Source organism: Dunckerocampus dactyliophorus, chromosome 13 (assembly GCF_027744805.1).
Source record: "Dunckerocampus dactyliophorus isolate RoL2022-P2 chromosome 13, RoL_Ddac_1.1, whole genome shotgun sequence".
Classification (NCBI taxonomy): Eukaryota; Metazoa; Chordata; class Actinopteri; order Syngnathiformes; family Syngnathidae; genus Dunckerocampus; species Dunckerocampus dactyliophorus.
In genome coordinates this window covers 13,608,742-13,628,951 of record NC_072831.1, presented here as the reverse complement: position 1 = coordinate 13,628,951, position 20,210 = coordinate 13,608,742, and the positions used below count along the sequence as shown (strand labels likewise).

Sequence of the window (20,210 nt, the reverse complement as noted above, 5' to 3'; positions counted from 1 at the left end):
CATAAAAACAAAAACAAACAAGTAAGCAAGAGACTGATAAAAAGAAAGTGTCATGATAAAATAGGTACGCCCAATAATGTAACTCCTATTCCTAAACAGAACTCAATCACGACAGCAATGCCTCCTCCGGGTGTGTGCATGAGCATCGTTAATGCACGCCACGGCAAAGACGGTTATGGGACCATCAGCAACCCTGAGAACTTCTTAAAGCAAGACTACCGGATGTTGAAAGAGATGTGTCTGAGCCGGCAACTACGGTACATCGATGACATGTTTCCCCCTGACAGAAGAAGCATTGGCCAGAACTTACTGAAGCCCGATGACCTGAGAAGAGTGGAGTGGCTCAGACCGGGGGTAAGGGATCACACAAATCACAAAAGATTCACAGTCAACAGAGTTTACAGATACAAATCAAATACATTTTCGGTGGCTGTTCAACCTTCAACCAGATTTGTTTTATAAGCTTATGTTTCACAACATACACAATAAAATAAATGAAATTAAATTATAAAATGAATAAAATAAAACATTAAAAAACTGCAAACGACAGGTAATTCTCCAAAAACAATAGTTTCTTTTTAGTAATGTGCAACATTGCAGACCATTGCAACTGTAACAGTTTGAACAGTGTGAATTAGCATTTCATTTTAGTAGGGGTGCACAATAATATTATTATAATAATAATACCATGAAATCTACTAACATTAAAAAATAGCTCAGATTACCGATAACAGGAGGGCATCTTTTTTATTGAGAACCCAGTGGACGTGGGAACAAGAATAATCGGGGCAGTACTACGACGGGGGCGGTTTCTTCGAGATCACACTCATCCACTAGCATTCCCTGATGAAATTCTCTACAGTATAAGAGATACCAATTTTCAGCCAAGGGAATACACTACATTTGCTCACTTTTTGAGCTGAGGGTCAGGAATAAACTGCCGTATGAAATATTTATTCGGCCAATGTATACTGTATGTCACTGTATGTCACGGCCAGCTGGAACAAAACACTTCTTAAAACTCACCATTAAACATGCCGACGCTGTTGCTCTTGGCAGTGATCTTCTTGAACTCCTTGTAGCGCTCCATAATAATTACTTGCTCGCTCCATTTTTGCACAGAAGTAGAATAATATGACGTCACAACGCACCCTTTTATCTGAATGCGCACTGAGCACAAAGCCAAGAACAGGACTTGACAAAGTAAATTGATAACCACCGTCACAGTAGCATGTAACTCTGTTTGGGGAATTTAGATTTGTTGAGCTGCATCATGAGCAGAAAGCCTGGTATGTTGAGCCACTTTTGCAGCAGAGGCCGCAGGTTTTGGCTTCTCCTTGGCACCATTGCTAGTTATGTTTACAGAGTAGTGCGTGATGTGATTCAGTCCCGTGTGGGAAATCGATAAGGCTATGTACTAAACCAAATTTCCCATACCAAGAAATCTGATATAAAAAAATCTGAATGCATGAACCGTTACGCCCCGAAGACTGGGTCTATGAGACAAGATGAGATTTTAACTTTACTGAAAGTACAATGATATTACAAATAAATGGCAATCTGTAATCTACTAACTCAATACACTCTTCTGCACTCTTGTGTGTATGCTAGTGGCCCTGCCTCCACCCAATGAAACGGTTTTACTCCATTCATGCCGTTCTTCTATGGAACAAACGTGCCAAGATGTTGAAAGCAATGCATAGCGTGAACCCTCTTCCTGCCAGTCTGGAAAACAGACACTAATGCACATGGCAATGTATTGAGGCTGGCAAAATTATCCAGCTCATTTTAATTTATTGCGTGATTAATTTATTTATTTATTCGGAACCAAAAAATCTTGTCCCGTTTTAATCTTGTGAGATCTTGTGACACCCCTACTTTTAATTGTATTAAAACAGCCGCTTAAAATGTCACAGTGAATTACACATGCTCCACACTTGTTCACAGCCGCAACTCGATTTACATTTATTAGCATGAATAATATTAGCATATTAACACAATTAGTCCACAACCCTTCTGTTTCAGAAACTTGTTCCCAATCCATCTTTTGTTACTGATGGAGTCTCGAGGTTTGACTTCGGTCAAGGCCTGCTTGGTAAGAAAATGACCGGTCCAGTATGCTTATACAGTATTTTCCCAGCTAACCTGTGTTTTTGGCTGTGTCATGATATCCTCTTGTACTTGACTGCCTGTGTACAACTTGGCAGACTGTCATTATAATGTGTTCTCTTAGGAAACTGCTGGTTTCTTGCATCTATGGGTGCACTGACATTTCAGAGAGTCATCTTTGAGCAAGTTGTTCCTCTAGAGCAAAACTTTGTTCAGGACTACTGTGGACTGTTCCATTTCAGGGTAAATACACAGCATAATTTCATCTCTGTTTTGCTTTTTGTTAGCCAACTGTTATGAAATGTGTTTCAACAATATGACTTGTTTTTAATTCACGTTACTTTTTATTCATGCTCCATTCACATGAATGAAAAAATGTTGCTAACAGAAACAGAGAATACACTGTTACGTACAACTTACAATACCACGATGAACTAAACAATAGACATAAACTGGGAGAAATAATTACTTGACCTATTTGACTTTGTGAGTTTGTCCAATTGCAGAGATATGAATAGTTCAGAGTATTATGGCAGGATTATTATAAAAGAGAAAAAAAAACCCAACATAAAATAAAGGTTATAAATTAATTTGTACTTGATTAACTGAAATAAATATTAAATCTTCAACCAAACAGCAAGGATTCTGAGCCCCACAGACCATGAAGCACACAAATCAGCCCACTCCTACACCCCATGCAAGATCTCACCTCGTGGGGTAAGAATGAGTCTGAGAAAGGTTAGGGACATGTCCAAAATTACAAGGAGCTTGTTAATGACCTCAGGGGAGCTGGGACCACAGTCACTAAGACGTAATGGACTGAGATCCTGCGGTAGGCGGGATGTCCACATGCTCAAGAAGGTGTTTAACCTGTTTAACCTGAATGATTAAGACAAGGCTTGGGAGAATGTGTTGTGGTCAGATGAGACCAAATTTGAACTCAATTACATCAGCTCGACTTTCCATGTTTAGTGGCAGAGAAATGCCGAATATGTCCCCAACAACATTGTCCCTACTTCCAAACACAGAGGTGGAAACATTCCGCTTTAGGGCTGTGTCTTTCATGAGCTGTGGTGCTGCTTTGCTGCCCTCTGTCTGTCATTTGTTGCAGCACACTGCCGACTCACGTGGGATGCGCTCATGACCCTCCTGTAACCAATTACTCACCTGGAGTATTTATACCCTGCTGTGTTACCGACCTGATGCCAGATTGTCTTCTCATGCACGCCTGATTCCTGCTCCTTAGTTTTCTGGTCTTCCCTTCCCTTTTTTTGTAAGTACTTGTATTCTCTGCTTGCCGGTCTGCAGCAGTGGCTTTTGGTTTTTGTACTTTGTTTGTTACGTCCTGCTTGGTTTTCAGCAGTGTTTTTTGTTAGCATAGCATTTTTTACTCCTGTTACTTCCGTGTATAGCAGCGTTCTTAGTTTAGTCATTTTTGTTTTTTGTATTTTTCCCGTGGCTAGGCGCGGAGGTTTTGTGTTGTACTTTTTACATTTTTGCATGTTTTGTTCCCTTTGTATCTTGTGTGGATTTTTGTAATACATTTTTGTTACACGGACACAGTCTCTTCTCTGCATTTGGGATCCCAAATACTGGCTACACGCCGCCCGTGACAGTGTCTCTACCAAGGTTACAGGACTACTTCACTGAAGGGGCGATGATGGGTTCCATGTGCATTGTGTATTCATATCATTGAAGACAACTTGCACTTCTGAATCTTTGGTTCAACTGAGTAACCTATCATGAAATACTGTAGGAACACTACTTTGGGTCACCCACACCCAAGATACCCATAGCTCCAGTGCCCAGTACATACTGCAAAAAACACTTGATGCATGTTTCAATACATGATACAAAACATATGACCAACAGTCTGTCTCATAAACCTACCGAAAACTCTGGACTGTTCATGTTTGTGTAAGAGGGTAAACTTTTACAAAATAGTAGTGGAAAAAAAATCTAATCTTTAACATGAGCAACATTATTTTTGTTGTGCAGAATCTTTGCTACAGCTCTTGTGATACGGTGTATCAAATGTTGTTGTGTATGTCAAAGCATGTCCTGGGCTGACTTTGGATGTAAACCTTGTCTCACAACCTTCCAGTTCTGGAGATTTGGCAGATGGGTGGATGTCATCATTGATGACAAACTCCCAACAATCAACGGCAGACTCATTTTTGTACACTCCAAAGACCCAAGAGAATTTTGGCCTGCTTTGTTGGAGAAAGCTTATGCTAAGTATGGAAATATAATTTTGTATTATTTTTCTGTAGGAAAGGTTTTCAAAAATGATATTTGTCTTATTTTTGTTTTTAATTTCAATACTCTTGTGTCAGAGTGTGTGGGTCCTATTCAGACATGAATGCTGGAACACCCAATGAGGCGTTGGTGGACTTCACGGGCGGTGTCCACATTTGTATCCAGCTGTCAGAACCTCCCTCAAACCTTTGGGAGATTATGTTCAGAGCTGGACAATTCAAGTCATTGATGGGATGTGGCACTCCTCAGGGGGTAAGCACAAATGACCACAACAACTTCTGTGTGGGATTCTGAATAAACCATTGGAACTCTGTTGAAAGAGGCTCATTTCAAAGCACCTGAGAACTAAAATACCTTCTTGTTAGTTCCAGTTATATCCAGAAGTATTTGCACAATGACAGTTTTTCTGACGATGAGGAAACTCCAATGTCTCATTTGAGTTCTGAAAAGTTCCGAACCAAAGCGGGGTTGGGTATCGTTTACAAATTATTGGAAACCAGTGCCAAATTGCGATTAAAAAAAGGAAAGCATGCTAATTTGTCCAAAAACGATGCCTTTTATTTTTACGGAATTTTGTGAAATTCAAGTTGAATAGAATGGGAATTTAAATACTTGAGTAGTGTGAATGAAACTATAACTAAGTAATATATTCACCAATTTGAAATAGAATCCACTTCAAATTATCATACTTATCACAGCAAAACACAGAATACAGAAAAATAAATACACAACATAAGGAATGTGCAAAAAACTTTAAACAACATTTTACAGTACTTTAAGTGCAGCAGAAATTGATAATTGTGTTGGTGTTAGACTACCGTTACCCGAGCATTTTAGCTCGTCGTCTGTGCAGGTGAAAAAACAGTGTTAAGCCTAACACTGTCAGCACAGTTTACTCGGCGGTAACTATACCTTATTTTTGCCTCATTTCAATGCCACTAAATTGACAACACTTATCTTGTCATTGAGCATGAAATGATAACGCCTTCTCAACAGTCCAGTTGCGATCAACTGAAACACTGAAAACGCTATCGATACACATAATCAATAGTAAATCTTAATTTTGCACCAAATGAGGCACTGATAGTGAGTTACTTTTCGGTTTGGTTACTACCATTTGCCATTTACTGTTGGCACTGGTGCCATTATGGTACCCAGTTTCCGTATGCCTCCGTACACCAATGTCTAGTAAAGAAAGGTTTGAGGTCTGAAGCGAGGCTAATTTCATGGGAATAAGACTTATTACTATTCACGAGGGTTACGGTTAAAGACCACCCGCAAATGGAAAATAAACATGAGTAATTGAGACGCCCATAAAGCCTTGGTTACGCTGTTGCATTGAGGCGCTACTGTGCACTACTGTATACTACACCAGCTCAGATCTTCCTCTGACATTGACGTTCTCAGATTTTGGATCAACATTTGCAATAAGAGTGACTGTTGTAATTATAAGATTAGATTCAGTTGCAGAACCCTCCCCGTCTCGTTTCAATTGAAGTTGCGAGGTGCATCACTTGTGCGGATTGATTCAGTCGGTGCAGTCGCAACATGACAAAATCCCATAGCCCTCTCGCTCTAGCTAACGCTCTTTAGAATTCATATTTATACTAAAAACAGATCACGGGATGATCTTTTTTTTTTAAACTGGTCAAGTCAAGGTAGTTATATGCCAGTTTCATTCTCAGCAATTGAGCAAGCTTTTCACTTGGAACAAAAAGAAGATTAGAGTAAGAAAAAAGTATGCTATCGTAAGGGGCGGGGTACTGTTGAAGGTACTGCTAATCTTGAAAAATAAGCACTGAGCCTTCAAATAACACCACTTTGCTGTTCTGTCAACCTGTGTTGTGTGATTACCTAATACATGCTTGCTATGACTTGTAGAAGACATCCGCCAACACTGTTTTGCCGAATGGATTGGTCGAAGGCCACGCCTACACCATCACGGGGGTCAGACAGGTGAACTACTGCTGTGGCTTCTCTGTTAATGAACATAAAAGTTGTATAAGAATATGACATTTTTGGATGGGTCTGTTAGGGGTAGGTAAAAGCTTGTTAGGATTTAAGTGGGAATATGTTGATGGCAACTGGTTCTTGTGTTTATGGAGCAGATGATGAGTCGTGGGAAAGTAGCAAACCTGGTGCGATTGTTGAACCCCTGGGGCAAAGGAGAATGGAATGGAGACTGGAGTGATCGGTAGGACCAATGTCTATCAAAACAAAGAATTCACTTACAGTACATTAGTGAGCTCACTTTGAGAGTCACACAGTGAAGGCAGTGTCAAAAATGTTCACCTTCTTAGTAGAAGTGCCAACATCCTTAAAAAATGAAATTTGAATGCTCTGTGCCAGTGAGTCTCAACTGGTGGGTCAAGGGCTCATTCTCATTGGGTTGCTGGTGCCTGTGCAAAAAAACAGATAAAAATAATCACACTTTTCTTCTGAAGGGTGTTTTTTTTAATACAGCTGGGTGTTGTCAATTAATACTCCTTAAGGTGGCAACAATGCTCTATAGTGCTAAAGGAAACTCGCTTTCAAAGAAGACGACCAACCATGTGTTGTTAGTATAATGTTAATCCTCAGCTGACCAATACAGACGCCTAGCTAACTCACGGTGTGAAGAAAGCCAACAAGTCAACACAAATAAAACACACAATGCAACTGCACCACATGGACAATGTGGACTGTGTTGGTCTACTGAGTTAATCAGAAGAAAAGTTACATTTGTTTTGCAGCGTTAGGAGAAGTTGCTGCTGGACTACCCAGCATGCCTTGCGGGCACCACTTCAAATTCACACTGCACTGTCTTTCCATTAAATATAAGACATTTATAATGTAAGAAATTTGAGTTGAAACATTTTTGCAATTTGGTGCGCAGTTTGTCATTAAGGGGTGATGGTGGGTCGCGCAGCCAAACCAGATGATTGACAAATTGCCATATTTTCACAGTGCCAAGTCCTTGATGACTGATGAGCACCTAAATTGGCCATTACACTATGAATTCTGTTGAATTTGTTGGAGACTGTAAAGGCAATGCTTTTATAACATCATCAGCTTTCTTTAAAAATGTTTATTTTGCGATATACCTGTATCATTTTACTTTGCTACATATATATATATATATATATTGTTAAAAGCGGAGATAAATATAGATAGGCCTCTCATCCTCCCTTCCTGTTGTCTCAGCATTAACAATAACAACATGATACAGCAATTATGCTTGGAAAAATATTTAGCAGCAGAAATGGAAATCCAGCTAAATTCTATTTTCTTTTTTTTAGGGACGTATACATGGTTATGGATAGCTTAACGCGCGATAGCTTACACACTCAACAAACATCTTTTTCGGGTCTCACTGCACACACTGGCCTCCCTACCCCTTCCCGTGCTCATCCAATCAGCAGTCAGAACGCAGTCTAGATGCATTCACTGACTTGCTGTAGGTCGGATGTTTCAAACTGTTGAAAATGCTCATTTCTTCCACGTCGGTGTTAAAAAAAAAAATCACCGAGCTCGGCGAAGGGAGCAGCAACAAGGAGGCAGAAGAAGCGGCTGTGGAGCCACAGGTTGCCGACCCCTGGTATATACCAATCACCTTGTTATTATAGTGATTCCAGTATTTATTGAATGTGTGCTGCAGCTTCTGTTGAAGATGAAGACATTAAAAACAGTGTTTCTCCAAACTGCATTTCAAGGTCACCTCTGTGGCAAACAGTCAGCAAACAGGATCGAGATATGTGCCTTTCTGTTTTTGACAATGGAGAGTTTTGGTAAGCATGCTCAGATTGGTTTCCAAATTAGCATATAGTATAGTTAGTGCAAATTTGTGCATCTATTTTTATTTTCACTAATGTTACAATGTGATTACTATTTTTAAAAATAATATAATAATAGTATCATGTTCACATTCCAAAGTCTCCAGTTTTACCTCATCTTAAAAGTCCATTGTATCCAAGCCGTATGTTATCCTATGTGACAATTCCAACAGGATGTGCCTGGAAGATTTCTGTAGGTTCTATGATGACCTTGACATCTGCTGTCTATGCCCCGAATTCCTTGATGAAGAGGCATCGTGCCATTGGAAGACGTCCTTCTACGAGGGCAGATGGCTTGCAGGAAAATCAGCTGGAGGATGCATGAACTTCCCAGGTACATTTTGGACATACAGTGTCTAACAATCTGTATATCTACATGTTATGACATGTTCTCAAACGTTTGAACGTTTCGCACAAGCATTTTAGGTAGTTGCTCACCGTCGTCTGTGCAAGTGAAAAAAATAACATCAAATAATAAATAACATCATCACGATACTTGACTCCGGAGTAATTATATGTGGCAACACGAGGGTGATGGGAGGTAATTTCATAACAAAGGAAGCTGACAACAACACCTTGGGGCTTCACCCAAGGAAATAGTTACAGAATACTAAAAGACACACTAGGTTTGTTGCACCAATGAGGCAGAGGATGAGGTTTCAAAGATACAAAATTATTTTATTACAATTGGTTTTCAAAACATTAAAAGCTACCACACAAAAGGAAATCAAAATATTTAATAAAATAACTAAACAAACAAATTAACTAAACAAATCAAATTGCTAACCACAAATCCAACGTGCTAACCACACAACCGAGTTTGCATGTTTGCATGTTCTGCCCATGTGTGCGTGGGTTTGCTTGAACCTCACACTGCCACAACTCCGTGTCCGTGAAGTTTCCACGTAGAAAAAAGGGGGAGATCGGTCACTATTCACCAGGCACCAATGGCGGAACTGTAGACATAACAAAGATTACACGTGTGGCTTGACGCCACAAACAGCTCGGATCACATACCCGTTGATGGCAGCACCGGGAGGACACGGGACAGCCTGAAGCTAACAACCCGCTTCACAATGCAAAATGTACACCTTTATTGTACTCAACATGCAATTTGACTCTTGAATACACGTGTGTGCGTCACAGCTCTCCATTTTGTTGCATTTTCGGTTTTGAGTTCAGTCTGTGCAGTACAGATAAATAAAGAGATATCAGTTTCTCAATAGTTTTTCAAATCAGAGGGTGAGAAAACATTTCTGTCCCCTGGAGGGGCTTGATTGACAGAAAATATATGATAGCCACTGCCATACACAAACAAAAATTGAGGTTCCACTGCTTTTCACACCACTGCTGTTCTCGTTTCAGAGGTTTTGTGTGATCTAAATGTTGATAATCTGTTGGTATTAAATTGTCAAATTGTTTGTTTACTGTACAGATAGCTTCTGGACTAATCCACAGTATCGAGTAACGATTGACAAACTAGACAGTGCATGTGCTGCCAAACAAGGGGACATAAACATGCTCGTGTCTCTCATGCAAAAGCCAGACAAAAGAAACAGAGCACTGGTCAAGAATCTCCACATTGGATTCTCAGTGTTTGAGGTGAATATTAGCATTGCAGATGTTGTAATCATAAGCTGATTGCTGGCTCTAGTACTGAAATAGTCCTGCTGAGCCAAACGTTCAACCTAGCTAAAATACAACAATATGACTGTTGTCAGTAATTACTTACTTTATTAGAAGGGTTGTCCTATTGGTTGGGGAGTGACATATACTGTTGTGTGATTTTATTTCAATTAAGTCAGATGAAACTAGTGAAATTAATTTTCTGTCCGTAACATGAACCAATTTTCATCATCCAGGTTCCAGAAGAAGTGAGTGCATTTCCATCCTTCCAGTACAACCTAGTGCTCATGTTGCTCTAAAGATGGGTATACTTCACAGCACATGTCCTATGCATCAAATGTAATTCCAGTTGAAGGCACAGAGGGGGAAGTTCCCTGCCTCTTTCTTCAGCAGAAACCGACCTGTCGCGCAGTCTAAAAAATACTTAAATGCCCGTGAAGTGATGGAACTCATCATGTTGAAACCTGGCGAATACCTGATTGTACCATCCACCTTTAACGCTAACGAGACTGCCTCCTTCATCCTGACCATCCTCTCCAAGACAGAGACCCACGTTCAGTAAGATATTAACTTTATTTACATTCCACAAAGGATCTTTTAAGGATCTTTATAAAATATACAATGCCGCGACCCCAGTGAGGATAAGCGGCATAGAAAACGGATGGATGGGAAATATACTGTACAATACTACTATTTACATAATGAAAAAACAGACTTAATGCTGTTGTAATAAAAAATATTCAAGTTATCTTTACTTTTTAATATCAACTACCAGTCAGTATTCAATATAAATTGAGATTATAGACACAATTTATTCACGATGTGGGTACTTATCCCTGTTAGTTATTGTACTGTGTCCAGAGTAGTCAATACAGGGTCTCAACACCTTGTCCTTTTTGGAACCCTAAAAAAAGAGCAGCTGCAGTAGTTTAGCTGAATAAGAACAGCAGATAAATTAGAAGTGCTGTACCTCTTCGGCTCCAAATTACACTTTTTTCAACCAAAATATGAACTCCACCGGCTAGTAGATGTTACCAATAGTGGTTTAAAAGAACAGATTGGACAATTACATGTCTCTGTTCGTCCCAGTTCGAAGTTAAACTTCAGAAGAGGATCGGCGTTCATGGCTTTCACTCACTGTTGTCTTGTATTCAAATTGTTCATGGCGCGTGCTCATACGCAGCAGCCGTCTGAGAGACGCGACCGACAATTAGGCGTCATTGTGTGGTTACGATAGGCTATACCTTATGTTAGTAGCCAGACGTTGCACGTGTGCGTGTTACGTGGTGCATGGCTTGCAGCATCAGGGCAGGAAGTGGGTGGAATATACAGTTTTTGAGGATTAGCGCCCCCATGCAACCCAGGCTGACAGCAACTTTCGTGGTTTAATTGGAAGTGTACTCCTACTGAAGGTTATACTGAATGTACCGTACCTTTTAAATATTGACTTTACTTGGTCATTTGAATTCAAGGTATCTAATGCTGCAATAAAATAAACCAAATAAAATAAACTGTTGTATTATGAAGTAGACTATTAATAAAATAAAATGTAAACTCATGCACAAAAGTGAAGTAATATAAATTAGGTTAAGTTATTTAAAACGTGAAACCCACAAGGCTTGTAAAATCGTGCAAGTTTCTTCATGAATGAATTACAAACCTTGAAAGTGCACCTAATATATGAAGCATAGCCGTGCTAATTCCTACAAAAACTAAGTTGACTTTACTTAAGTTGATGTAAATTAACTATAACGGTATGAGAATGAACTCAAATCGCCTAAATACTAGTTATTAAAAATTATAGTGTTGATTATGTTATAATTGAAACTTGATATTGAAGCAGTAACATTTACTTAAAAACTTTTAGTGCAAACTGTTACGATTTTTTTTTTCAAGTAAATACTGTGTATTTTTTCCTTCAACAGCGAGAATTCTGGTGGCCATGACCATGGGCATACGGACGTGGAAGAGGTTGGGATACAAGCATGTTAGAATTTGAGACAGCGAGCAGAGTACAAGCCAGTTTGTTTTTTTAAGTCTATTTCTTTCGTCTAATTGTTTTGCAGTCCGGAGAGGATGATAAGGACATGAAAATCCTGTTCCAGCAATTGTTTGACAAGGTAATACTGTATGTGCATCCATCCTTTGTGCTTCAACTGTTTTTTATCTGATTCAATCAAACAAAACGTACTTTCAGTCTGCAATGCCACTTCCCCGGTGGTACATTAAAGCCCACCCAGCCTTTTACACCAATATCAGTTCTACACTCAGGAAATAAAAACTCACATTTCATGTGAAAGTTAGAGAGTGGGCATTTCTCTGCTGAATGAGTCACTTGTTGGCATGGGGATTTTCCACTGTCACTTTCCAGTTGGCACACACATTTGTTTTATGTCTGAAGTCTTGAATCTTGTTTTGGTTCCTTAAGCAGTCATCTGACATACAGGTATGTCCTGTAATGCCAAGTTAATGCCAGTTAATCGCAAAATCCTATTTCATTGCAGTATGATGAAGTGGACGCTGTGCTGCTTCAGAAGCTTCTCAATGATAAAGTCTTGAAAGGTATGGTTGGGAAATTTTCCACAAATGTCAAAGGAAGAATCGTGTGGTTGTGATGTGTTTTTGTAGGAGACTTGAAGTATGGGGGCTTCAGCACTGATGCGTGCCGCAGCATGGTTGCTCTAATGAGCGTATCCTTTATTGAAGTGATACAGAAAATATTTGATTATTAGGTACACCAGCACATTCTAATGACAGTATTACCCAGCGTGCCATTATTTTTTCCAGTCAGGTAGTGGGGTGTTCGGCCTTGTTTTTCGTGTAAAGACAGAATTAGGTTCCAGTTTCGGATGCCATTAGCGAATGCACTTTTACATTACAAGATATAATCCATGAATAAACAAAAAAATGAATGAATTTCAGTGAAATATGTCCAGATCTTACACCTTGATGTTAATCTGAAAAGACACCTGGCATTGGAAAACTGAATGCTGAGCAACTGTTTGATCTGTGGACGAAGATTGTCATGTACAAGGTAAGGCCTCTATAAAAAAACCAAAATGGATAGCCTCTTGAAAACTACTGATGCTACATGATGATACAATGGAAATTCCAAAGTCAAACAAATGTAATCATAATTAAAGCTTTGAGTGTATTTCCTAAACTGAGCCTTTCTTCCTCACTGTGTCCAATGTACCATATAAGCATGTATAAATCATGGCATAATTTATGGTGTTGAAATGCTCCAATGTCTCTGTTTTGTGTTTTTGGACAACCGAAATGTGATGTGTGTGGCTGCTGGGTGGGGCTCAGAAATTTGCATGTCTAAAAAAGGGGCACTCAACAAAAAACATGTTGGAAAACTGGGGTTGACATAATCATTCAACATCAGTCTGTTTTGAAACAACTTGAAAGTCCAGCATCTTTGTGGTTGTTAATTCTGATTTGAGCATAACATGTATTCTCCATCTCAAGGATATTTTCTTGCGCACTGATGTGTCAAAGAATGGAGGACTGTCACTGAGAGAGTTGAAGAATTCCATTTTTGCTTTAGGTAATGTGATCTTATCTTATTATGTGTGTATAAATAAATAAATAAATACATACATACGTAAATATACAGGGTCTCCCAAAAAATGTATACATTTTAAATAATTGTAAACTAGGTGTTTATTATAATTCGTTCAATTTTCAAAATGTAACAGAATTTACAAACATCATGTTATTGTTTGGTGACCGCCTGTTCTCAAACTGACACGCAACTGAGTTACCAGCTGCTGAAGGGTGTATACATTGTTTGGGACACTATATGTATGTATTAGGGCTGTCAAAAATAGCAGGTCAACTAATATACTTTATTAATTACATTTTTTTTTTGCGGAATTAACGCAAAGGCATCATGGCATGCCACGGCTCCACCCCTGTTATGACGACAGACGGCGGAACAGTGTAGCTCCCCACAGAGTCACACGAGTCTGACGCTCTTTTATAACTTTATTCTTACCTGAACACATCTACAGCAGCGCAATTCCATCACCATATACGTTTCTCCTACTCCCAACAAACACGTCTCTAGTCCGTTCCTCATTGCGACGACACTTCCTCATTGTCACCAGACAGACCCCGAGATGCATTCATGGACACTTGGAACATCACAACAACGTCTTTATTATGCATGGGTGGTCTAAATAAACAGAAATGCATAGAAAATTAATAGGTGGATATTCTTATCACTCACTTAGTAGCTCCTAATGCGGAAGTACAATTTGCTGCATTTAAATATGCTGGGAAATCCCATAAAATTTGTTCAAAACGTTAATTCAAGTTAAATTACTCTCACTGATCATAATAACACAGTTAAAAGTCTGATTCAAATATTCTGCTATTAAAGAAACCAGTGTTTGATAAATACATTTTAAGACATCCTTAACTTGATTTTAACTTTCAGTTAATTTGCTGCTATTAATACATACAAATATATATAATTCTGTTCTGTCATTTATCTTTCTATCAATAGAATACAGTAAAAATGGCCATGTTTCAGACATGATAATGGTAATGGTTTAATTTATTTTGAGCATACATACAAGTTACATTGGAATACAGTTCTACATGTCCAAAAAAAAAAGAGTAGGAAGAAGCAAAGCTTATTTAATCGTACCTCCCATCCGTTTGTTCACTTCCTGTATACCAAATGTACTCTTTGCTAGTTTAAAACACGTAGGGAAATGACAAGGTAATATGATAATGTAATATAAGGTAACAGTGTGTCATGGTGATTAATCATGATTAATTAATTTGAAACCCATGATTAATCTGATTAATCATTTTTAATCATTTGACAGCCCTATCGTTTGAGTTAATGCAGTCCGGACACATAGTACTTTAATTTATGCAGTTATTCTTGTGTCTTTTCAGGAACAAGGGTGAATGATGACATGTTAAATATGCTGCTTTTGCGCTACGGGACTCCTTCTGGACATGTAACACTGGAGAGCTTCATCAGTCTGTCTCTTCGGCTTGGCTTCATGAAAAGTAGGTCGATTTTAGCTCAATACTCCTAGTACATCAAATGAGAACTACAGTCATGGAAAAAACTATTAGACCACCCTTGTTTCTTCAGTTTCTTGTTCATTTTAATGCCTGATACAACTAAAGGTATCTTTGTTTGGACAAATATAACAATGACAACAAAAATAGCTCTGAAGTGTTAAATTTTTTGGCAGTACAACGCTACAGCTATTCATGTAAGAACTTAAGTGATTTTGGTTGTCATCAAGAAAACCATGGAAGTTGCCAGAGCTCTTAAATTAAACACTTATGAGCTATATAAGCCCAAAATTGTTTACAATACAATAAAGTCGCAAAAAAGTCTATTCAACAATTGGCCCTCAAAAATAATGAACATGAATTACTTTAAAAAATAGGAAATATCAAGCATGATAAATGGATTGGAAGTGTTATCACCTTTGTCAAGTTTGACTGAAAAAAAAATATGTCTTTAGAGGTGTATTCCACCAAACAACATAATATTACAGTGAACCCCCATACATTCGTAATTCAGCATTGTTGTGTGCTGTGATACGCAAACGTTTTTGGCGTTTTGGCTACAGAGGCACCAACTTCAAATGATTAATTAGTGGTGAGTACTTATATATTTTATATTTGTATTAAATACACTTATTAAATGTGTTTAATAAGTGTGTGAGACATATTTAGGGCCTTAAACCTGGATTGTGTTGTTACTTTTATTGTAAATGTTGATCCAAAATCAGAGGAGAGCGTTAATGTCAAACTAGCAGGGCCAATAACCATTTGTATTGGCATCTCAACGTATGTCCACACAAATACGGATTTTGTAAAAAGGCATATTTTTGTATGCGTTTTGACCTCTCGTCCAAAAACAAATGTAGGATTTTGTCCTTAAAAACATAGCTTTTGGAAAATTCCGGCTTCAGGTTAGGTGTGTGGACGGCAAAGACGAAGCTTTTGGCTTGTTGCCGACAGATGACGTAACAGGTATGTGCCGTCATTTCCCCACTGGATATGTATAACTTAATGTGTGCAATTGCAAACGTTACATTACTGGTTTTAAACATTCTGAACTGACTTTTTGGCGTGATGGAAATTACATAATAAACGCTTCTGATTGGCTAAAATTGCCTTAACAGTCCATGGCTGCAGCACCGCCATTGTTTTGGCATGCGCATGACAGCCGGTGAATGAGTATTCGTGTGGACACAAATAAAACGCCAATGTGTGGCTGGAGATTTTTTTTTTTACACCGGGAAGGGGCAAATTTTGAAAATGTCCGCATTCGTGTGGACATGGCCTCAAATAATAATCATGGATTAGATTTTATAGTGCTTTTCAAGGCACTCAAAGCGCTTCACAATGAAGTGAACCCGTTATTCACTCCTCAGTCACACACTGATGGTGGCAATCTACATTTGTAGCTGCAGCTGCCCTGGGGTAGTCTGACGGAAACGCGCCTACAGCCTCTCTGACCACCACCAAACATTCATACACCAGTGTGGGCAGCACTGGAGGCAAAGTGGGTGAAGTGTCTTGCCCAGGCACACAAAACAGTGACTGGGTGGAGTGAGCGAGGATCAAACCACCAACCTGCTCTACCTCCTGAGCCACTGCCGCCCCAATTACTTGCAAATGTTCACCATTCGCGGGTGCGGGCACGTGTGCCAGGAGTTTGTAGACCCCGGAGCAAAGACAAACAGCATGGTGTCAAAAAGGCATTTTAATTACAGCAAAAGGAGCTCACAAAGGAGAAAAAGCAAAGTACACAACAAAGGACGCCGGTGAAAAGGTCAGCTAATAAAGTACAAACAAAAGGACAAAGTGGCGAATAAGGAAAGATTCTAAAAAGGCTCAACAACTTATAGGTGATAATTAGCAGCAACGAACAACGGCACAAAGAATCACTAGCAAACGTGTCATGAGGGGACAGAACATGCACAACACAGGCAAAGGACAATCAGGCACAACAATCTGGCAAGGAACTGGCTAGACAGCATGGATTAAGTAGGCCTTGATTACAGATTGGGTGCAGCTGCACAAACCAGCTGAGCAGGAGAGAGGATTCCTCTGCTGAGTTGCAACGAGACAGCAGAGGGCAGCAGATTAAGCAGAGTGCAAATCATGACACCTGGAGCAGAATCTACTGTCTGTAGCCTCAGTTCCCAAAGTGGGGCACGCGTACCCCCAGCGGTACATTAATGGTCATAGGGGGTACGTGAATAAAAATTAAAAACAAATAGGTCTTAACACTCACAATTATGAGTGTGCCTCATGACGCAAGGAGAACGGAGCAAAAACGAGACAAAGCATAAAGCTGTTCATTGCTCTCTGTGCATTATATGACCAAATAAGTAAGATACTGCTTTATCGTGATTGTTACACTTTCCATTTCAATTTTGTATTAAATTAATATGCAGACTTAAACTAAAGCCATCGTGGAGTGGACAAAAAGAGTGAAGCTCAAATTCAACCCATTCAAAGGAACGATGCCAACATTAAACCGGAATAAAAGATATGTAGGATGATTACTTATCTATTTATCAGTGCTCATGTGAAACTAGCAAAATGTCACCATGCAAAATATACATTTTTGACCCGGAAGTAGAGGGTACACGGAGTCAGATCAAATGTCTGAAGGGGTACACGACTGTAAAAACTTTGGGAGCCACTGGTCTGTAGTATAGTATACAGCAGCGGTCTCCAATGTTTTTTCTTGTGAAAGCTACTTTTACAAAATGAAAATGGCCGAGAGCTACTCATTTTTGTAACATTTATTGTCATAGCATATTTTAACCCAAACAAACTGAATATCCTTGTTTTACCAGAACATTAACAAAATGCTGGCATCCACAACTCCCATTTTGTATTTCAGAATGCATTTCTTTCAGGGTTCTCACATTATTAACTGAAAACCTGAATGAAAAGCAGGCTTGCGGGTGCCTCGTGTGGTCATGGGGGGCTACCTGGTGTCTGCGGGCACTGTGTTGGTAACCCCTGGTATATAGTATTTCATGCTGATCACCACCGCAAATTTGTACCGCAGCCATACACAAATTGCCCGGTTAATAACGCAATCTAACTCTGACAATGTCAATGTCGTTATTATACAGTATTTGTGCAAAATTAGTCGCGTAGCAGGCAACACCCATGTAGTCATTTTAGAGCTGCAAAATTCAAGGAATCACGCTGGAAAAAGTGAGTTTTGATTTCTGTCATTGCATGTGACACCTTGTGTCTTACTCTCAACTTTCTCATTGTCAATCTGCTCATCAGATATCTTCAACCGCTTTTCTGACGGAATGACCGTGACGCTTCGTGAATCCGAGGTATAAAACACCCTGACGACCACGTACCATTACATCTATGTATTTAATGCAGGGGTTTCCAAAATGCGGCTGGGCCATTTTTGGCCGGCAGCTTGTTTTTCATTGGTCCTCAGCATGTTGTAAACAAAAGAGATTCATTGTTAATAAGATATATTGTGAGACATTGCCATAAGAGCAGATCTGATTTGCCAGCTCCAGTATATCACAGAGGTTGACGTTTTGTTCAGATAGTTTGGCATATATTGACCCACATTGGGTTTGTTCTAACATCTTTAATATACAAATGCATCAAAGTGGCCCCCAGCATCCTTTAACCTTTCTGTATGGAAAAAGTTTGGACCGACTCCATTTTAATGTGTGAACACAGTTTGATTATCTATTTCTATTTTACAGTGGATGTACATTTCAATGTGCAACTAAAAAGAAGTCCCATGATGTGAGAAGAAAAGCAAGACAAAGCGTGATTTTTGTTCGCATTAAGGGTAAAAGAAAGCGGGACTGTTTTGCTTTCTGTACTTGTTGCCCCAAAGTCAAAACCTTCCAAACTAATTTCGGGCGTCTTAAACATTTTTTATGGCCATGTTTGGAAGGTCACGTGGCATAGAAAATGGATGGATGGATGTTTGGAAGGTGTCTGCGTATGTTGTATTGTTGATTTTCTTTTTTTTTCTTCAATCTAAGGCTTCAGTGTGTATTTGTACTTTTCTCATTGCTCATAAGAGTGGTGTGAAAAAGTGTTTGCCCCTTCCTGATTTCTTTTTTTGCATGTTTGTCACACTTAAATGTTTCAGATCAGATCAAACACATTTAAGAATGAGTCAATGACAACACAACTGAACACAAAATGCAATTTTTAAATGGCCCTTTTTATTATTAAGAAAAAGTGTGTGAAAAAGTGATTGCTCCCTAAACCTAATAACTTGATGGGCCCCCCTTAGCAGCAACAACTGCAATCAAGTGTTTGCGATAACTTGCAATGAGTCTCTTACAGCGCAGAAGTGTTGTAATTCAGCCACATTGGAGGGTTTTTGAGCATGAAGCGCCTTTTAAAGGTCATGCCACAGCATCTCGATAGGACTCGGGTCAGGACTTTGACTAGGCCACTCCAAAAACTTAATTTTGTTTTTCTTGAGCCATTCAAAGGGGGACTTGCTGGTGTGTTTTGGATCATTGTCTGCTCCAAACTCAAGTTCGTCTCAGCTTTAGGTCATGGACAGAACATTCACCTTCAGGATTTTTTGGTAGACAGCAGAATTCATGGTTCCGTTTGTAACAGCAAGTCTTCCAGGTCCTGAAGCAGCAAAACAGCACCAGACCATCACACTACCACCACCATATTTTACTGTTGGTATGAAGTTCGTTTTCACCTGTTTCGCGCTTTTCCACCTCCAATGCTCTCAAAGCACACTCAAATGATCTGAATGATCAAATGATCTGAAACATTTAAGTGTGACAAACATGCAAAAAAATAAGAAACCAGGAAGGTGGCAAACACTTTTTCACACCACTGTATATACCAATATAATGTGAAAATATAAAATGATTAAAAATGATTGTGAATAAACATGATTTAAGAACCAATATGTGTGACTACTTTCTTCTTAAAAATGGTAGAATTGCTATGTACTGTATGGACATTTAATTACACATGAACTCCCCACCAAACACACCAAATAATCCTAAAAATGAACAGAACTTTTTCATCTCATGTCTTTTTATTTATATACACTCACAAGATAAAAGATAACTAAAATACATGTTTAACCCATAGCAACTCAGACCCATTTGTGCTTTACGTAAAATGATGACAGATATACTACAGACCAAGTGGAACACATAAAACATATTTCTGATGCTAAAATAGAATACTGAGTCTGACTGGAAATGTCATGTAACAGCTAATATTAAATAAAACCCTTCAAACCCAGTTAGATTTTTTAAAAGTCTCTTATTTCATCATTCAGAATACACCCCATTCATGAAAACAAAACACTGCAGCATTCCCATGGGTCAGCTTCGCTGGCTCCACTTCACTGAGGGTTAC

At 39.1% G+C, this 20,210-nt stretch overlaps 2 protein-coding genes across 8 annotated transcripts in view; one reads left to right on the top strand and one right to left on the bottom strand.

The window, feature by feature from the left end:
• The window catches only part of zgc:136872 (uncharacterized protein LOC678524 homolog), a 21,619-nt gene extending 1,872 nt beyond the window's left edge, over nt 1-19,747 (top strand). The window contains exons 2-22 of the mRNA XM_054796237.1: nt 100-354; nt 2,026-2,095; nt 2,234-2,352; nt 4,214-4,347; nt 4,446-4,620; nt 6,250-6,324; nt 6,477-6,562; nt 8,061-8,135; nt 8,354-8,514; nt 9,616-9,782; nt 10,043-10,054; nt 10,156-10,364; nt 11,732-11,777; nt 11,873-11,926; nt 12,311-12,368; nt 12,435-12,496; nt 12,772-12,840; nt 13,281-13,359; nt 14,724-14,840; nt 18,114-18,166; nt 18,560-19,747. Coding sequence (XP_054652212.1) covers nt 118-354; nt 2,026-2,095; nt 2,234-2,352; nt 4,214-4,347; nt 4,446-4,620; nt 6,250-6,324; nt 6,477-6,562; nt 8,061-8,135; nt 8,354-8,514; nt 9,616-9,782; nt 10,043-10,054; nt 10,156-10,364; nt 11,732-11,777; nt 11,873-11,926; nt 12,311-12,368; nt 12,435-12,496; nt 12,772-12,840; nt 13,281-13,359; nt 14,724-14,840; nt 18,114-18,166; nt 18,560-18,586 — 2,085 coding nt within the window. The 5' untranslated portion in view covers nt 100-117 and the 3' untranslated portion in view covers nt 18,587-19,747. The remainder of the gene's footprint in view (nt 1-99; nt 355-2,025; nt 2,096-2,233; nt 2,353-4,213; nt 4,348-4,445; nt 4,621-6,249; nt 6,325-6,476; nt 6,563-8,060; nt 8,136-8,353; nt 8,515-9,615; nt 9,783-10,042; nt 10,055-10,155; nt 10,365-11,731; nt 11,778-11,872; nt 11,927-12,310; nt 12,369-12,434; nt 12,497-12,771; nt 12,841-13,280; nt 13,360-14,723; nt 14,841-18,113; nt 18,167-18,559) is intronic.
• The window catches only part of tpo (thyroid peroxidase), a 54,901-nt gene that overhangs the window by 18,449 nt on the left and 16,242 nt on the right, over nt 1-20,210 (bottom strand). For all 7 annotated transcript variants that reach the window (XM_054796230.1, XM_054796233.1, XM_054796234.1 and 4 more), the window contains 4 exons: nt 13,810-20,210; nt 6,661-6,767; nt 6,504-6,575; nt 6,223-6,346 (listed from right to left, as the gene is read on the bottom strand). In XM_054796230.1, coding sequence (XP_054652205.1) covers nt 20,197-20,210 — 14 coding nt within the window. In that variant the 3' untranslated portion in view covers nt 6,223-6,346; nt 6,504-6,575; nt 6,661-6,767; nt 13,810-20,196. The remainder of the gene's footprint in view (nt 1-6,222; nt 6,347-6,503; nt 6,576-6,660; nt 6,768-13,809) is intronic.